Raw genomic sequence first — 17,834 nt, 5'->3', positions numbered from 1 at the left:
TTTTTATATTGTCATGCTTGGGTCACAGATTTGCGCAGAAACACAGGAGGTTGTAGAGAGACAGGAACGTTATTCAAACACTGCAAACAAACATTTGTCTCTTTTTCAAAAGTTTAAACTGTGCTCCATAACAAGACAGAGATGACAGTTCCGTCTCACAATTAAAAGAATGCAAACATATCTTCCTCTTCAAAGGAGTGCTAGCGTCAGGAGCAGATACTGTAATGTCAGAGAGATAGAGAAAAGCAAACAAATCAATAGGGCTGTTTGGCTTTTAAGTATGCGAAGCACCGCGGCACAAAGCTGTTGAAGGCGGCAGCTCACACCCCCTCCGTCAGGAGCAGAGAAAGAGAGAGAGACACAGAGTTTGTTTTTCAATCAAAAATCAATACGTGCCCTTCGAGCTTTTAAGTATGCGAAGCACGGTGCAGCATGTCGCTTCAGGAAGCAGCTGCACAGAAGGTAGCAACGTGAAGATAATCTTTCAGCATTTTTAGACGAGCGTCCGTATCGTCTAGGTGTGCGAACAGCCCCCCTGCTCAATCCCCCTACGTCAGGATCAGAGAAAGTCAGCGCAAGACAGAGATAGAGAAAAGTAAGTTGGGTAGCTTCTCAGCCATCTGCCAATAGCGTCCCTTGTATGAAATCAACTGGGCAAACCAACTGAAGAAGCATGTACCAGAAATTAAAAGACCCATTGTCCGCAGAAATCCGCGAACAAGCAAAAAATCCGCGATATATATTTAAATATGCTTACATATAAAATCCGCGATGGAGTGAAGCCGCGAAAGGCGAAGCGCGATATAGCGAGGGATTACTGTAGTTAAGAAGTAGTGTGGCACCAGAATTTTGGAGAGCACAAAAAATTTTTTTTTTATATTTGGAACTTAAATTTCATTTTAATCACTGTAGAAAATACTGTAATAATACCACTTTGGTTCTGAGTTTTATGTGATATATGCTGATGTACAGTGCTGTGAAACTCTAGATGTCAAAATTATTTAACAAGGTTAAAGACAAATGCTTATTTAGCAATTTGAGTATATTCAATTTTGACCCTATTACATCTTTATGGATGAAATGACTATATTTGAGCCCTCTAGCTCTTAGTAACAAAGTAAACTGATTTATGAGCTGCTGCCCTATCAAGAGCTGGTTCTTGCTTTGTCCTCAATGGCTTAGTGACGGGCATTGACCTTTTTCTAATGTAAAATGTACAAATATCCATATACCAAAATCTAAATTTGCTGGTTCTTGCCTTGTCCTCAATGGCTTAGTGACAGGCATTGACCTTTTTCTAACGTAAAATGTACAAATATCCATATACCAAAATCTAAATTCTTTATGTATGCTGACACACTTGTATCCTAGAAATTCAACTTGAATGATGTGTGAAATTATATTTTAGGGATTTTTGTCCTAACTGCCAATTTCTTACATGTCTCTTGTGCCTTTGAGCAGACTCATAAAGGTTAACAAAAATTTGGACTTAGCTGGAGCTTTAAATGAGATCATATATCAAAGGCTATTATTTAACTAATACTACTTATTGGCCCTAAACCTACCTAAGCTGGAGCTGTAAATGAGATCACATCTCAAAGGCTATTTAACTAATACTACTTATTGGCCCTAAACCTACCTAACAAATTTTACTGCAGAGATCAACATAGTAAATTTCATAGTGGCAACAAATGCAAAGAGACAAAACAAACCTTACCTTATCAAGACAAAGATTGCCATGTCTTTCAGCAATTGCTTTACGAAAACCATGGGAGAGGGGGTATAACATGCTGTGATGAGGGTGTACTGAAGGCAAGCGGTTTTTCTCCAACTGATCTGCCACAATGCTCACCAGTTTTTTCATTCTCTCATCATAGTCTGTCCAATCACAGACAATCTAAGAGGGTAAACAAAAATATATTTTTAATTTAAACAAATAAAAACAACATTCTCAAATCTGATTAACCCAACTGTCATTGAAGGCTGGAGTGTGTTCCAATAGTATTAAGCACAAAGGCAGGAAAGAATCCAAGATGTGGTGTTAAATCCACTGCAGGGACCACTTACAAAAACAGCCACATGGTACTAATATATAATAACACATTAACCTAACACTCGTGTCCTAGCAATATAGGAGTAAAGAGTGTTTGCAGATGGTACAAACTCCACAAAGATAAACAATATGCACACTTTTAACACCACAAATAAATACAATTAAACAAAACAACAACTTCTCTTCTTCATCTTACCTGAAGACAGTGTGCCAGGTTACAATAGGCATCTGGGAAGTCTGGTTTTAACTTAAGGGCAGTACGATATGAAGCAATAGCCTCTGGAATATTTCCTGAATCCTTTCATGAGAAAAAGAAAAATTATTTTAAATATCATTTCTGTGTGAGTGTAATATATATATATATATATATATATATATATATATATATATATATATATAAATAAATAAATAAATAAAACACACACATATACATATTATATTTAATCTTAACAGAACCTTAAACAGCCTCCTTCAATTTTGCACAAACACTAATTTGAAAATAAATTTCCAAAGTTGCTTATATTTTAAGCTCATATTAAAAAAAAACAAACATAATTCATAAGGAATAAAATAAAAGTAAGGCACTCTTAAAAGCACTCACCTTATGTATGGAGGCAAGATTGCTGTGTGCATCTGCAAAAGCAGGGTTAATCTGGATGGCACGTGTGTAACACTGCAAGGCACCCTGAACATCCTGCATTTCTTTTAATGTGTTACCCATATTGGAGTAGGCATCAGCAAAGGTAGGACTAATCCTGAAATTAACATATTAACAATTAATTATACTACAGACTATTGCAAGTTTGTGGTGCTCAGTAAGGGAAATAGTTACCCTACCTAATAGCCTCTTTATAATGCATGAGAGCTTCTTGTAATTTGCCTTGCTGTTGTAAAACACTTGCAAGATTCGAGTGTGCTGCAGCAAACTCTGGAAAGACCTTAAAAAAAGTTTTAAAATTACAAAATGTGTGTGAAAACAAAATAGCAAACAATTTTATTTCACGTAGTACATCCATTCAATACACAAACGAAGGAAAATACAAATCATACTTTCACTTTTAGATTCAGCAAAAATGATAGAATAATAGGAAAGAAAACAGCTAAAGGTGACAATCTCACAGGTGCACTGCACATAAGGCAGCTAAATAAGGCCACTTTACAAGCCACTGTGAGCAAAATGGTCCCTGAGATGTGATTCTCCACTGTAGATCCCTTTTGCCTCTTTAAAAGGTTGCAAGATATGACTTATAATAGACAACTTACCTCTAAAGCTTTCCTATACAGTCTGACAGCTTCCTCAATGTTTCCTTGCTCCCTTTTGATGTTGGCCAAGTTATTAAGAGAGTCAGCATGAGTGGGGCAAAGCCTTAACGCTGTATTGTAACAGTCTTCGGCTTCACCGACCTGAAACAAAAACCATTAAAAAAACCTTTAACAATTATAATAGCAAGCATATTAGATTTAGAAAGGCAGGCAGTTAAAGAATTATTTAATTAGACAGATGGTGAATTTTTTTTTTTTTATACAATAAATTCAAAGTGTAATTTTTTTTTTAATACAAGAAATTCAAAAAGTCACTTCTTACATTTCCTTTCTCTTTGAGAGCATTGGCAAGATTACAATAAGCATCAGGGAAGTGTGGCTGTAGTTCAATAGCACGTCGGTAAGTATCAATAGCAAGATCAATTAATCCTTGTTCATAATAAACACAGGCGAGATTACCATGTACAACAGCATGATTTGGGCTCAAACTAAGAGCGCGTAAGTAGGCGGCAACAGCTCTGTTGGTAGACAAAAAGCAGGATAAATAAAGGAAATTTAAAAGAGAATTATTTGTAAATTAAAATCACACACATTTTCTTAACAAAATGAAGTACTTACCTGTCAAAAATACGAGCTTCCTTTAGAACATTCCCAAGGTTTATATAAGCATCTAAGAAATTTGGATCTAGGGTCACAGCCTGGTAAAAAATACATATAAAAATGTAATGGTCACCTAGACATTCTAACCTACCAAGATGTCTTTTATCAGTTGAGCATCTGCAACTTGACTACAAATATTCTTGTCTAGAAAGAAGAATTTGTAGTGCAAGTGAAAGCTGTACTTTTTCTACTTAGTAAACTGTGACTATAACATGACAGAAATAAACCATTTCAAATTTTATTACAAAGCAATGTACACCATACATTTTGACTGCTCATAAACACTATATTGCACCCAAGTAAGACAATTATTAAATCTAGGTTAGCATCTGAGACGGCACCTTTCACTAAACATGTTTTTACAGTGGTAGAGGCATACTATTTCTTTTCCTTCTACTAATCAACACAAGACACTGCCACTTCTGTATTATAGCTTAATTTCCTTTATAATGTGCAGGTGTCCCCCTAAAACTATCACTTTTGCTACATCACAATTTAGGGCATAATCTAGGTAAATAAATTTAAATTTCAAATGTAAAAAGGTTTATGAGTTTTGGTGAATTCTTCTGTAACAGTGAAATTAACAGTAGGAGACTCAAATAATGCCAGCACTTCACAGCCACAAAAATGTCCTCCTCCTACAAGGGGCAACAAAAATCAATTACAAGTTTGCAAACCCTAGTCTCATCCAACCTAATTATTCAGGCTTCTGACTGCAAAAAAATAACAATACAATCTTCCCCATCAAACTACCAATTTGAAACTTTACCAGAAAAAGGGCTTCTTGGCACTATCTTCAATAGTCTCCGGTCATTGAACCATGGCTGGGGACTCTGACAGACATAAACACTTAACTATCCCAAGGAGGCTTCCATTCTGCACCACAAACCTAAATCTTAGCGACTGCTTCAGTTACCAGCTTTTAAAGCTTAAGTTAATATTTTGAAATACTGAACTGTGAAATAAGGGATTAAAAAAAGAAGTGTACACTTTTTTACAATATTTTAAATATTGATGAAGTGAAATAATTGCAGCTGTTATTAAATTATTAAAGTACACAGAAGAAAATGTACTAATATCCAACTTGGGTGAAACAAGGCACACAAGTATGAACAATTGTCCTAAAACATTCAAGTGTGCTCAACAACAGCAGTCTACCACATATATACCAGCCTCTGGCATTTGTAGGACTTTATCAAGATCTGCTGAAATTTAGGTTTAGATAAAGAAAGCTTCTCCTTCCACAACTACATCACAGTACCTACTTGCTTTTCAGGCAATGAAAAAATGTATTTAAATTAAATATTAACATATTTAAGAAAAAAAAATTTTTTTTTTCAGTTTATACAATACCTAGGTAGAATTACCTGCCATTTCAAATTAACCAATATGCTAAAACACACATGCTGGGTAAGGCATCCATAACTAATCATGCACTGTGAATAATCTCAAGTAGAATACGTTAACTCCAGAGGCCTTCTCTACACCTCAAAGCCAAAACAACTTTTCATTAGATAACTGCATATTCCAGTGAAGCTGGAATAATGTGTGCTTTTATTCTTGCATCAACTTGAGTAGAACAGATCTGCTTTAACCGAAAAACAGGTAACACTTTTGTTGGTAGTAATTTGAATATGAAAAAAAGTTAATATACTCGAAAATCAAAATTAAAAGCCAGGAAATTAAAAATGTTGTTACTGTTTTGCTCTCCTCTATTACATAATAAATCACTTCTAGTTACCTTTTCAAAATGATGAATGGCAAGCCAGATTTCCCCTTGGGCATTGAAGACGCAGCCAAGATTACTCCATGCAACTGCAAAATTTGGTTGAGTCTCAATAGCTTTCAGATAGCAGGCCTTTATTCGTTTAATAATGAATTCAGAGGACAGGGCAAGGAACAAAATGAAAGGTGTAGATTGTCAAAAAAAAAAAAATCAAGAAACAAAAAGATTGAATAAAAGGAAAGAAAATAAACAACTATTAGTGTTCATTCTCAAAACATTCAAAAAGTGAACCTGCAGTATAGGCTGGCAAGCGCATGATACTGCCGCGCTAAGCCGCTTGCTTTTTCCTACGCTGCGCTGATCCGACCCATACCCAGGCACAGTCATCCATTCTTCAGTTAAATATTGAGCCCCAAATCAAAAGCTCACTTTTGAAAGCAGGTGGTAAACTAATTAGTTTTTGATGGTTCCTTATATTTCAATAGTTTTATAAATGTAACGGAATATTAAAAATTTGATAGACTTGTTCCTAATTAGTATTAAAAAAATACTTTTACAGAAAACATACTTAATGTTGAAGTCTCAAAATAACACTGTCATACTGATGACAATATATATCAAACTTCAAACAGAAGACTCAAAATAATGGAAATTAGGTGTTAGAATGATGGCAATGTATACCAAACCTCAAATGCAATTTCTGTGCAAAGGTAAAAGTCCCTGCAAAGCTAGCGCAAAAATAACGCTTGCGCTTTCGCCGCTTGCGTGCTGCACAGAGACTGCTTTGCCAGCGCATTTATTGGTTTATTGAGTAAACCATGGACAGTAAGCAAAAACTCCATACTAGACAGGCACATAAAAACATTCTATTGAAGAAAAAACACAGTAGGGCCAGTGTCTCAATAAGAGACAGCATCCATTAAAATCAGTGCAGTAAAAAACACTGCTTTAATTACTACCAAATGCTGGTAGTGAATTTTTATCTGTGACAATTTCAGTTCCATCTGGGAACAGTGCCAGACATCATGCTAGTCGGAGATTGCATTTCCAGTCTACAGTTTACAACACATATAACTTTGCATGCGCATGCCGTGCGCAAACTTCGCTGCGCAGCCTTTGCGCTACTGCAGGCTCACAACGCATCATCAGCTCAGCAGAACGCTGCATGTCCAAATAAAGAAGAAAAAAAAAGGATAAATAATTAACAAATAGAAGAGTTAGAAGGGTCTTGTTGCTTTTTTTTTTTTTTTTTTTTATGTATAATGTTTAACGTTACTGCCAATTAAATCTATATTTTTTAATGTATAAAAATGTGGTTGAAATTTTATCTTAAATTATAATTATTACTTTTTCTCTTGAACTCACAAGATACATGAATTTAGACATGGAGTGAAGTGTTTATTGTTTTGTTTTGGTGGCAGTTACAAACCCGTTACCATATTTTTCGACTTTGTCAGGGGGCGGCCGCAGCTGGAAGAGGAGGTGAGGATTGATGCTGCCCTAGAGTTCCATTCAGCGCTGCACCTACGCTGGTATAGTTTCACCCACCTGAAACCTTCTAAATAACAATATCAGTGATGAAAAAATCAAGAGAGACAAAATAAGAAAACAAAAGCGTTAGTAAGAGTATGCAAATAGTACATTCTCTTTTTGGAATATACAGAAAAAATTTCAAACACTGTGCGAGTTTTGCAATTGCCCTGTCATGCAAAATTTTCTAATTTTTTTTCCTATCTCCCCCCACCCCAAAAAATAAATAGAACACAAAATAAAAAAACCAAAATGCTTAGGGGGGATAGAAGGTATGGGAGGGAAGAAAGGCTTTCTTGCTGTCATTTACACATATATAAATTTACACTTTTAAAAAGAATGAAGAGGTTAAGTTGGCTTGATCTTCTCAAATGAACTGATCACAAGTGCTTAATAATAATAAATCATGAATGTCTAAAAATAAACAAGTCAATGGACCTTACAGCTTTCTTTAATCCCTGCTTTTCTCTGTCTTGAATTCCTGAATCCTGACCAATGGATAGAAATCTTGAGCATTTAATTCTGAATCTAGATTCCTCCACAGATCTGAAATAAAGAAGTCAGCGCTTGCTGCATGCGCACCCTCTCACTATCCCAGCCACTATAGCGTGCGGTGAAGTGCAAAATGGTGTTAGCTGTCTGCTTGATACAATGAGAAAGGGCATAACCATTTGAAGAGTAAACCTAAAGTGAGTAATAAAGTATACAGAAACAAAAAGGGATGTTTGAAGCAGCTTAAAAAATGAGAAAATTTATTTAGGGAAAAATCTAAAAAAACATTCCCTTCTTGGTCTATATTACTGAAAATAAGTGTTCCTAAAATGTATAAAACAAGTTGATATAAAGAGGGACAGGTAGGACAGAGACACTGCAAACACCACTTTTTCAATCTTAGAAATAAAGGTGGTTAAAAGCTAAAACGAATACTGTCTCTCATTGCATATTACAACAAAAAATAAAAGTACTATTGTTTAAAGGGACAAATATATCTTGCCTTCTCAGACACTTAGCAGTGTGCCTGGCTCAACAAACAAACAGACAGCTACTCTGTGTGCACACTCCACTCATCCTAAGCTAGCGCGCGGGGCTTGGAACATTAGATGAAGAGGGTCATGGGCAGGCAGACAGCCTCAAGCTCCTCCCTGTTCTTCACCCCTGTGGCACGTCACAAGATGGCTTGTAACCAGGGAAGAAAAAGAAAAATAAATAAATAAAAAGGGAAAGAGGAAAAGGTGGGAAGATGGGAAGTAAAAACATAATAGAAAAAACACAAATAAAAATGGATATTTCCAATGTGATCTTTATGTCCAATCAATAGGCCAAAAAAAGCCTCATTTTAGTTTTATTAGTTCAAAGAAAACAATACTGCCAAAACAAAAGTAAAAAATAAATAAATAAATAAATAAACAAGAAAAAAATTTCTTAATAAAACTAATGTCAAAGGGCTAGAAGCCATCTTATTTGTTAAATAGCAAATATTACTACCTTTCAGTCCATTTTTATAAGACCAAGCCAAACAATTACCTTCTGGGATTTTTTTAAGCATTTTTTTTCTAGTTAACAATAAAATAAATTAGCAGCCTTTCTTCCTAAATAGTAGGTTGCCGACACAAGTGTCAGCCATAAAGACTAACTAAAATGGCTGGAATGAGACTAGATTTTGAAATGGAAGGATGGTGGAGGAGAGTTTTGTAATACTTTTCTTTAAAAAAAAATGCATAAAAATAAAAAGTAACATGTAATTAAAAATAAAGAACTGTCAACTCCACAACTAAAAGGTAAACATTTATTTAGTTCATTCAAACTTCACAACTATAACTTTTTACAGTGGGGACCAAAAAAAAAAAAAAGTGTAAACAGCAAAGCAGCTGTAGAAAAGATTAAAAATATATAAAAGGGGGTAAAAATATATAAAATAAAAAGGGGGGGGGGGGTGTGTGTAAAATTTTGTGACTTCCACCAGGGCCCTTTTTGAATTGTTTAGCAATAAAAAAATCAAAAACCCCAAAAAGTTCATCCTGTGGTAAACCCTCAAAATGCAATTGACTAACATTTGCCAAGATTTACCAAATAGCTTGTGTATAACCACCCATCCCCTCGGGCAGCACAATTAATTACTATCAAAAATGGACCTACCTTGGCTTCCTCAAGGCGACCCAGGGCTTTAAGGAGATTCCCCAGGTCACTGCGCACACAGTACAAATCCTATAAGGAATTATAAAACAAAAAAAAATTACTATTTCCAAGCATTTCCTCTTTGCACATTAAACAACAAGCTAAGGAATTATAAAAAAAATTACTATTTCTAAGCATTTCCTCTTTGCACATTAAACAACAAGCTAAGGAATTATAAAAAAAATTACTATTTCTAAGCATTTCCTCTTTGCACATTAAACAACAAGCAAAGCAACAGTTTGGGTCTCACGTTACACCACAGAACTACCCTAAGTTCTTGTCAATAAGCCGCGGCTTATCTAAGGAAAAAAGTTGTGAAAATGAAAAAATAGAATATCGGCTTATACATAAGTCCGGCTTATACATCCATCGCGGGGGTTGCGTTCCAGAGCCACCCGCGAAATAAGAATATCCGCAAAGTAGAAACCATATGTTTATATGGTTATTTTTATATTGTCATGCTTGGGTCACAGATTTGCGCAGAAACACAGGAGGTTGTAGAGAGACAGGAACGTTATTCAAACACTGCAAACAAACATTTGTCTCTTTTTCAAAAGTTTAAACTGTGCTCCATGACAAGGCAGAGATGACAGTTCCGTCTCACAATTAAAAGAATGCAAACATATCTTCCTCTTCAAAGGAGTGAAGCAAACAAATCAATATGTCTGTTTGGCTTTTAAGTATGCGAAGCACCGCGGCACAAAGCTGTTGAAGGCGGCAGCTCACACCCCCTCCGTCAGGAGCAGACAAAGAGAGAGAGAGAGGGAGAGTTTGTTTTTCAGTCAAAAATCAATACGTGCCCTTCGAGCTTTTAAGTATGCGAAGCACTGTGCAGCATGTCTTTTCAGGAATCAGCTTTACAAAAGATAGCAACGTGAAGATAATCTTTCAGCATTTTTAGACGAGCGTCTGTATCGTCTAGGTGTGCAAACAGCCCCCCTGCTCAATCCCCATACGTCAGGATCACAGATAGTCAGCGCAAGATTGACAGAAAAGTAAGCAATCTAGCTTCTCAGCCATCTGCCAATAGCGTCCCTTGTATGAAATCAACTGGGCAAACCAACTGAGGAAGCATGTACCAGAAATTAAAAGACCCATTGTCCGCAGAAATCCGCGATATATATTTAAATATGCTTACATATAAAATCACAATTTAAATGACCGCTACGCGCTCGTGTTGACTCGGCGACGCCCAGAGCAGAAAGAACGCGCTCCGGCCGCTCCAACCGCGCCATGCGGGGAGTGAGAGAGACGGCAATATCTCACACTCTCTCCCCCCCTTAAAGAAATTAAATGGGCGCGAGTGAGACCACTGACCTCCCTCCCTTCTATTAGTTATAGGTTATAGTACGTTCGGCTTATCCATGAGTCCGGCTTATCTATGATACGATTTTATTTTAAAAATTCGTATGATTTTTGGTCTCCGGCTAATACATGAGTCCGGCTTATAGACAAGAACTTAGGGTAGTACCCTTTAAAAGAGCATTTTTTGCATGATACCTTGGTAAAGTGATAAAACAAAGCAAAAAAATCCAAGCTTCCTTTTGTTTACTCCTTTCTAAATGACTCTTAAGATAACCAGAAAGTAGTCAGGGTGTCCTCTGAGAGAACATTAATACATGATAAATATAAATACAGCTCCTATAGAATATGGTCAAGTTGGGGTTCAGTATAAATTCCTAATTTAAAAAAAAACACCCAAAGAAAATAAACCTACCATGTAAAACAAGACTAAAAAAGTGTCACAAACATTTATTCATACTGCTAATGAACATTACTTCTCCAAGACATAAGCATAATCTTAAAGAAGCACTGCCCATAGAATCACAAACAATTAAACTGTAACTTTCTTTCTTTACACAAAGAACGACAGAAACTTGGAATAAGCTACCAAGTAGTGTGGTAGACAGTAAGACGTTAGGGTCTTTCAAAACTCGACTTGATGTTTTCTTGGAAGAAATAAGTGGATAGTACTGGCGAGCTTTGTTGGGCTGAATGGCCTGTTCTCGTCTAGAGTGTTCTAATGTTCTAATGTTAACTTCTAGATATACTTTGCTCATGGCTGCACCTGCGAGAATTAAACATAATTTGTTTAAACTTTAAGAAACTCAGTGAATATATACAATTACATAACAATCTTAATATTTGAATAATTAAACATAAGTGTCACCAAAAACTAATATAATAGGCAGGCAGTGTGGAACAGTGATTAGGGCTTTGGACCTAGTGCGTTCAAATCCTGCTACTGACACCGTGTGACCATGAGCACACAGAACTTTACTGGTCTGTGCTCCAAATGAAAAACAAAATGTAACAAAAGTGTTTCTCAAATGTTGTAAGTCACCTTAGAAAAAAGCATCAGTCAAATAATAAGCAGTAACAATAATACTAGGTCACTGGAGTTGCTTACTCTTGAACATACTATATACAATTGCACTTGAGTAAAACATTCCTTAATTAGACCATGTGCTGCTTTTCCTAGTGACTTGGTTTTTGTTGATGGTAAAAGCAAAATAAAAAATTTGACAGGAAAGTGTATTCTTTTGAATTGAAATGGATAATCCATACTCTTTTGAATTGAAATGGATAATCTATAGGAATAATGTAATACTTGGGTATATATTATCATTATTAACTGATAATGTTTTTTTAATTGTCTACTACATTCACTCAAGTATTTTGTTTTGTTTTTTGTATGTTCAAGCTTGTTTTTTTTGTTTTTTTTTTGCCATAGGCAGACAGTAGTTCCAACACTGAATCGTGTTGTGTTTTACTTATTACAAACAACAACAATGACGTTTATAAACTGCAGATTTAGGTGGTTCATGTAAAGAAATTGAACGTTTTCAGTTGTTTTCTCGAGTGCTTGCAGTGGAAGACAACAGCTACTGGTACTATGTTTTGAAGACTTAAAACAACTGGAGGTTACCACTTAGAGTCCACAGATGCTGAAGTATATGGTAAAGAATTTTAGAAAGCAAGAGGGTGGGGCATCCTCATTCAGAGTGGGCAGATGTGCATGTAACAGATTACGTCTGTTTTTTCCTGTGCAGGACACTGTTTCGTCTTCAGTCATCTGCCCACCCTGTTGGTTAGTGCTTTTATCAATCACTTATGCTGTATCCTTTGTTTGCACAAAGTCAACTGTTAAGCACAGAACAGAGCATGTAAGTTAGAATAATATTAATATCCACAAAAAAGATTATCAACAAATAAGAACAAAACATGTATGTTGGCTTTCTTTTATTTATCTACTCTCTATATATAAAATCCTAAGCCTAAAAGTGCAACGATTTTGTGCGACGTTTTTATGTAACGTTTTAAATCGGCTTATTTTAAAACCTACATATATATGCTTGGTATCATTCTTTTCAGAATTTATTGAACTTTAATGTGATTTTGTTAGATTTTCAGATTCTTATTCCATTTTTAAATTATAAACTAAAAAATATCAAGAACTCGCATCCCGCGAGACAAGACTTTGTGCCAAGAGATTTAACCACACCCGGGGCCGGAAATAAAAGACGAAGAGTAGCACAGCTGCTGTACAGGCGTTTAAATGTTTGAAGCGAGATGCAGATCACACGGCACAGCAGCAGCAGCAGCTGATCAAGCAAAGAGGAGGTTTAAAAAAAAAAAAAATTCTTTCCCATTGTATCACCGTTTAAGAGGGGGTTTCGGAGGAGTGAGAGCATCTCCTTAGGGTGCATTCAGACCCCCTTTTCACAACAGAGCTAAATGGTTAACCAACATTTGAGTCGGTACTAAGAATGCTGGTAGTAAACAGTGTGCTAACCACCGAGCTTTGCATCTTCTTTGAGTTTCACCAAACTTCTTCTTTACATTTTACATTGTCATGTCTCTTTTTTCCCCGTCCAGAATATGCCCCAGCTTTGGTCATCTGTATGGCCTTCTGCTGAATTCTTTGTTTGCACAAAGCACACTCTCAGCATACAGCATGTAAGTTAGCATAATATTGACAGATACTGACAAAAAAATGTATCAACAAATTAAAAACCACCAATTGGTTAATTTTGTTTTTTTCTGTGACATCATGAAATTTAAATCAAACATGTAAAACATTTCTGAGATTTTTGTTTAGTTGGTTAGTTTTCTGGAGGATTCTAAAGGAAGAATTCCACACCCCAGGTGGTAGTGTAGCTGGCAGAACAAGTGTTTGAATGGGCTGGGAGGTATATTAGCAAGTGACAGCAAACAATCCAACTTCATGCTTTCAACAAGTTTGTAAATCATTTGGAAATTTACCAATTACTTTTGAATTAACATTTTATAACCTTTAAAATACTTTTAAAAAACATTACCATTTTAACTAGAATATCATATAATAATTTAAACATGCATTAGGAAATTTCCCTTGATGTCCAAAATCATTTCATACAGACAAACTAATTTATTTTCATTTTAAAAGTGTTTTGAGAGCAGTATTTACACTACATGGCAGATCAGCTTGTCTTTGGAAGCAGATAAATATAGGTTGGTTTGCGAGCATCTTGAATGAAAATTTGACCAAATTTGTTCAGAACAGCATAATAGCACTAAGTATTACCATACTAAAAAGACAAAATGCCACTTTTGAGATAGTAATATATCAACATACCATAAAATCAAGAGATAGGGCAAGACATGTAACCAATCAATGTAGTTAACAGTAAAGGTAACCAATCAATGTAGTTAACGGTAAAGGTTATCAGCGACAAAAAAATGTCTGACACATTTCACTCAATGTAATGTTAAAATGTTAAACATTTAAAACAAATTCTTGTAGTGAATAAATAAAGACTTTTCAGAGAAAATGTGTTATTAAATAGAGTGTCTGTTAAATGATTAACAATTATTAATTGTTCTGAAGAGATCAACTAGCAATTAGGAAATGTGAACAAAATGCACATCACTTGCCAAGATAACCGAACTTAAGATTTTAAATGCACACCTCTACTGAACACACTATTTCAAAAATCACCTGTTAAGTTACTGGCAATAGGCTAGATTACTAAGAAAAACTAATATTATTTAAAGCTAATGCATATTAAACAGGACAACAAGACTAAATTACTACTGTCTACTTAAGAACCTCAATGTAAGCTAAACAGCATGGGAGCAGGTCTAGAGATAAAATGAAGACGGAATGAATTGCTGTATAACCACTTTAAAAGTTACAAATGCAGCGGATTGAAAATACTCACCGTATTGTACTGGAGAGCTGAAACGTAAGCTTGTACAGCGCCTTCCATGTCACCTGCTGCCACCAGTGCAGCCGCCAGGTTAATGTATCCATCGATAAAATCAGGCTTTAGCCGTAAAGCATGTCGATAATGTTCAATGGCTTCTTGCAACTGACCCCTCTCCTTGTATACATTTCCCAAGTTAGAATATGCTTCAGCTAACATTGGATTCTGCTTTATAGCCAGAGTGCTAAAATGTGCAGATCTGAAACAAATGAAATTATATAATTCAAGAAAAAACACTTTCCTATTTGATCGAACAATTGAGTAAACTGCAGCCAAAACTAAATGCACCTTATGTGAGAGAATAAAAACATTACACAGAAAATACTGTTTAGGTGAGCACCATTTACTGATTTACTTAATAAAAGCCATGCAGAGAGGTGGTAATGCTAATGATGAAACTTGAATTTAAATTAAGGGCATCTTAATTTTAAAATATTTAAATTATCTCCATTTCCACTAGCAAAATGGGGAATATTAAGAAATTACCAGAAAATAATATTTCTTACCGGTCTAAGCGACGACACTGGAAGTGAATGGAAGACAGCAGCAAGAGGACACCGGTATTGTCCGGTTCTTGCCTCCAAAGCTGCATGCAATGACGTTCTGCTGCCTCAAAATCACCAGACTGATATTCTCGGTGTGCCAATTCTGCCAGCCCTTGGAAGGAAAGCATACGTTTCGTTGGTTCTGGAGAAGTCACCAACACATCCAAGGGGGAAAACAACATGTTAAAGAATGAGGTAAAAAAAAATAAGTGAGAAAAAGGGGAATGCAAATCAAAAAAAAAAAACAAAAAAAAATAAACAAATGAGATGAGATTAATTTAAAACAAACACGGAGTTAAAAAAAAAAAAAAAAAAAAAAAAATCAGAAAACAGATGACTGGAAACATGCAACACAACTACATAAAATTCCTGAATACTTATTTGTGTAAATGAAAGTATATGGCCTTGGAATAACAAAAGATACTGTAGATAGAAAAAATATCTTTGAAAGCTACTAAAATGTGTACACTATCTTAAAATGACAAAACACTACTTTCCAGTATTTAAACTTTAACATACTTCTCAGGAAAATATTGTAATATTTATCAGGCTTTCTCTTTGCTCTTTGGTGATTAAATATTTTCTGACAACTGAAAAAAATTAAAACCTTAAAAGGGCACTCATGTTGAGAGTTTGCCTTTACTCAAATACCTACACAAATGAAAAAAGTATAGTGATCTGATCTGCAGGCCAACAAAATATCTGGTCCACTGCACAACAAGCTGAATTAGGTACAGCTAAGGTCGGACACTCAATACCAATTTCATGTTATGAACTGGCCAACACTGATTTTGTTTTTTTTCTTTATCCCTTTAAAGAAAGCCTTTACACTAAAGTTCTGCATAACCAGACATGTAGAAGCATTTATGTTCTACTTTAAACTGTTAACTTGGGTAGTTTTATAATTAAACTATATGCCACAGGTGCTGTTCATTTTTTACTAATAAATGAAATTCTGTTTCTGGCTTATTTTTTTTCAGGGACTACAAAAATACTAAAACTCCCTTAAAAGCATACTTTAACTTGTAAAATATGTACAGAAAATATTTATTTACTATAGGACAGAAAAGCAAATAAAATACTTCCCATAATTAAAAGCTGCCATTCTGTTTAACTGCTTCTTAATGTACTTACTGAAAACAAAGCATAATTTAAAAAAAAGGTAGTTTTCACTATTTGTCTTAAAAAATACAGTGGGGTAAATAGAGTTAAGTATTGAACACGTCAACATATTTTTCAGTAAATAGATTTCCAAAGAGGCTATTCACATGAAATTCTCACCAGACGTTAGTATTAACTCAAGAAATCCACAAATTTAAAGAAATCATAGCACTAAAAGCCGCAAATAAAGGTATGTGTAATAAAGTGGACACAAGGAAAAAAGCATTGAACACGCTAATTTAAAATTTAGTGGAGAAGCCTTTGTTTGTAACGACCGCTTCAAGACACTTAATGTATGAAGAAAGCATATGCCTGCAGTGCTCAGGTATGATTTTGACACATTCTTCTAAAATGACTGTCTTTAAATCTGGAAGATTCTGGGGAGCCCTGTTGTGAACCCTGATCTTTAGTTCCTTCCACAAATGTTCAATTGGATTTAAGTTGGGTGACTGACTGGTTGGATTGTTGTCCTGCTGAAAGGTCCACCTATGTCACATTCTCATCATACTTGTGAATGACACCAGATTCATTTCAAGAGTCTCTCAGTACATGGCCCTTATTCATTGTTCCTTCAATTACATGAAGTCTGCCAGTACCATGACATGAGAAACAGCTCCACACCATGATGCTTCCACCATCAAACTCCACTGTTGGTATAGTGTTATTTGGGTGATGTGCTGTACCATTTCTCCTCCAAACATTGTTTGTAGTATGACAGCCAAAACGTTCAACTTTGGTCTCGTCTAATAAGACTACATTATCCCAGTATTTCATAGGCTTGTCCAAATGCTGTACTGCAAACTTTAAACAAGGTTCAACATGCTTTTCTTCAGTAATGGAGTCTTGAGAGAAGAGCATGCATAGAAGCCATAACGGAGTGCACTGCCCATTGTTTTCTCTGTAACAATTGTACCTGCTGCCCTCAAGTCTTTCTAGTACTGTTTCCAAGTGGTCCTTGGCTCTTGGGCTACTTTTCTGACTATCCTTATGACTCCCAAATCTTGCGAGGAGCTCCTGTGCATGGCCAGTTGATGGTGGAGTTACATTCCCTCCACTTGTGGATAATGGCCCCAATGGGGCATTGTGGAAGATTCAGAAGTTTTGAAATATGTCTGCAACCAGTTCCAGCCACTGATATGGTTTGCAAAAATCAGACTGCTAAGATAGGAGGTGGAATAACTTTCTAACTACTTACGGATTTCAAATGGTTCCTTGCCTTGGTGAGTTGCTTTGTTTTAGTGTGTTCAATACCTTTTTCCTATTTCATTCAGCTTTATTACACATACCTTTATTTATGGCCTTAGATGTTGTGAATTCTTTATATTTGTAGATTTCTTCAGTTAATAACAATGTCTGATGAATTAATTGATATTGTCTGTTAAATGTTTATAAACATTCCTGCTGTACTTTACAAGCCAGGAAAGGTCCAAGAAGGCAAGCAGAGAATTTTAAGGCACTGGAAAAATACAATC

At 35.5% G+C, this 17,834-nt stretch overlaps 2 protein-coding genes across 3 annotated transcripts in view; both read right to left on the bottom strand.

The window, feature by feature from the left end:
• The window catches only part of gcna (germ cell nuclear acidic peptidase), an 816,449-nt gene that overhangs the window by 67,213 nt on the left and 731,402 nt on the right, over positions 1–17,834 (bottom strand). The gene's annotated exons all lie outside the window — the stretch shown is intronic.
• ogt.1 (O-linked N-acetylglucosamine (GlcNAc) transferase, tandem duplicate 1) overlaps positions 1–17,834 on the bottom strand; it is a 51,167-nt gene that overhangs the window by 20,251 nt on the left and 13,082 nt on the right. Inside the window, exons 2-12 of one of the 2 annotated variants that reach the window (XM_028816032.2) lie at positions 15,163–15,343; positions 14,612–14,855; positions 9,369–9,437; positions 5,718–5,834; positions 3,935–4,014; positions 3,639–3,834; positions 3,317–3,457; positions 2,891–2,991; positions 2,655–2,808; positions 2,250–2,351; positions 1,718–1,897 (exon numbers count right to left, since the gene is read on the bottom strand). In XM_028816032.2, coding sequence (XP_028671865.1) covers positions 1,718–1,897; positions 2,250–2,351; positions 2,655–2,808; positions 2,891–2,991; positions 3,317–3,457; positions 3,639–3,834; positions 3,935–4,014; positions 5,718–5,834; positions 9,369–9,437; positions 14,612–14,855; positions 15,163–15,343 — 1,565 coding nt within the window. The remainder of the gene's footprint in view (positions 1–1,717; positions 1,898–2,249; positions 2,352–2,654; positions 2,809–2,890; positions 2,992–3,316; positions 3,458–3,638; positions 3,835–3,934; positions 4,015–5,717; positions 5,835–9,368; positions 9,438–14,611; positions 14,856–15,162; positions 15,344–17,834) is intronic. The other variant, XM_028816033.2, reaches the window with a different exon arrangement.

This window comes from Erpetoichthys calabaricus, chromosome 12, assembly GCF_900747795.2.
Source record: "Erpetoichthys calabaricus chromosome 12, fErpCal1.3, whole genome shotgun sequence".
NCBI lineage: Eukaryota > Metazoa > Chordata > Cladistia > Polypteriformes > Polypteridae > Erpetoichthys > Erpetoichthys calabaricus.
The sequence above is the reverse complement of the archived record's forward strand: the minus strand, read 5'-3'. Positions and strand labels throughout refer to the sequence as shown.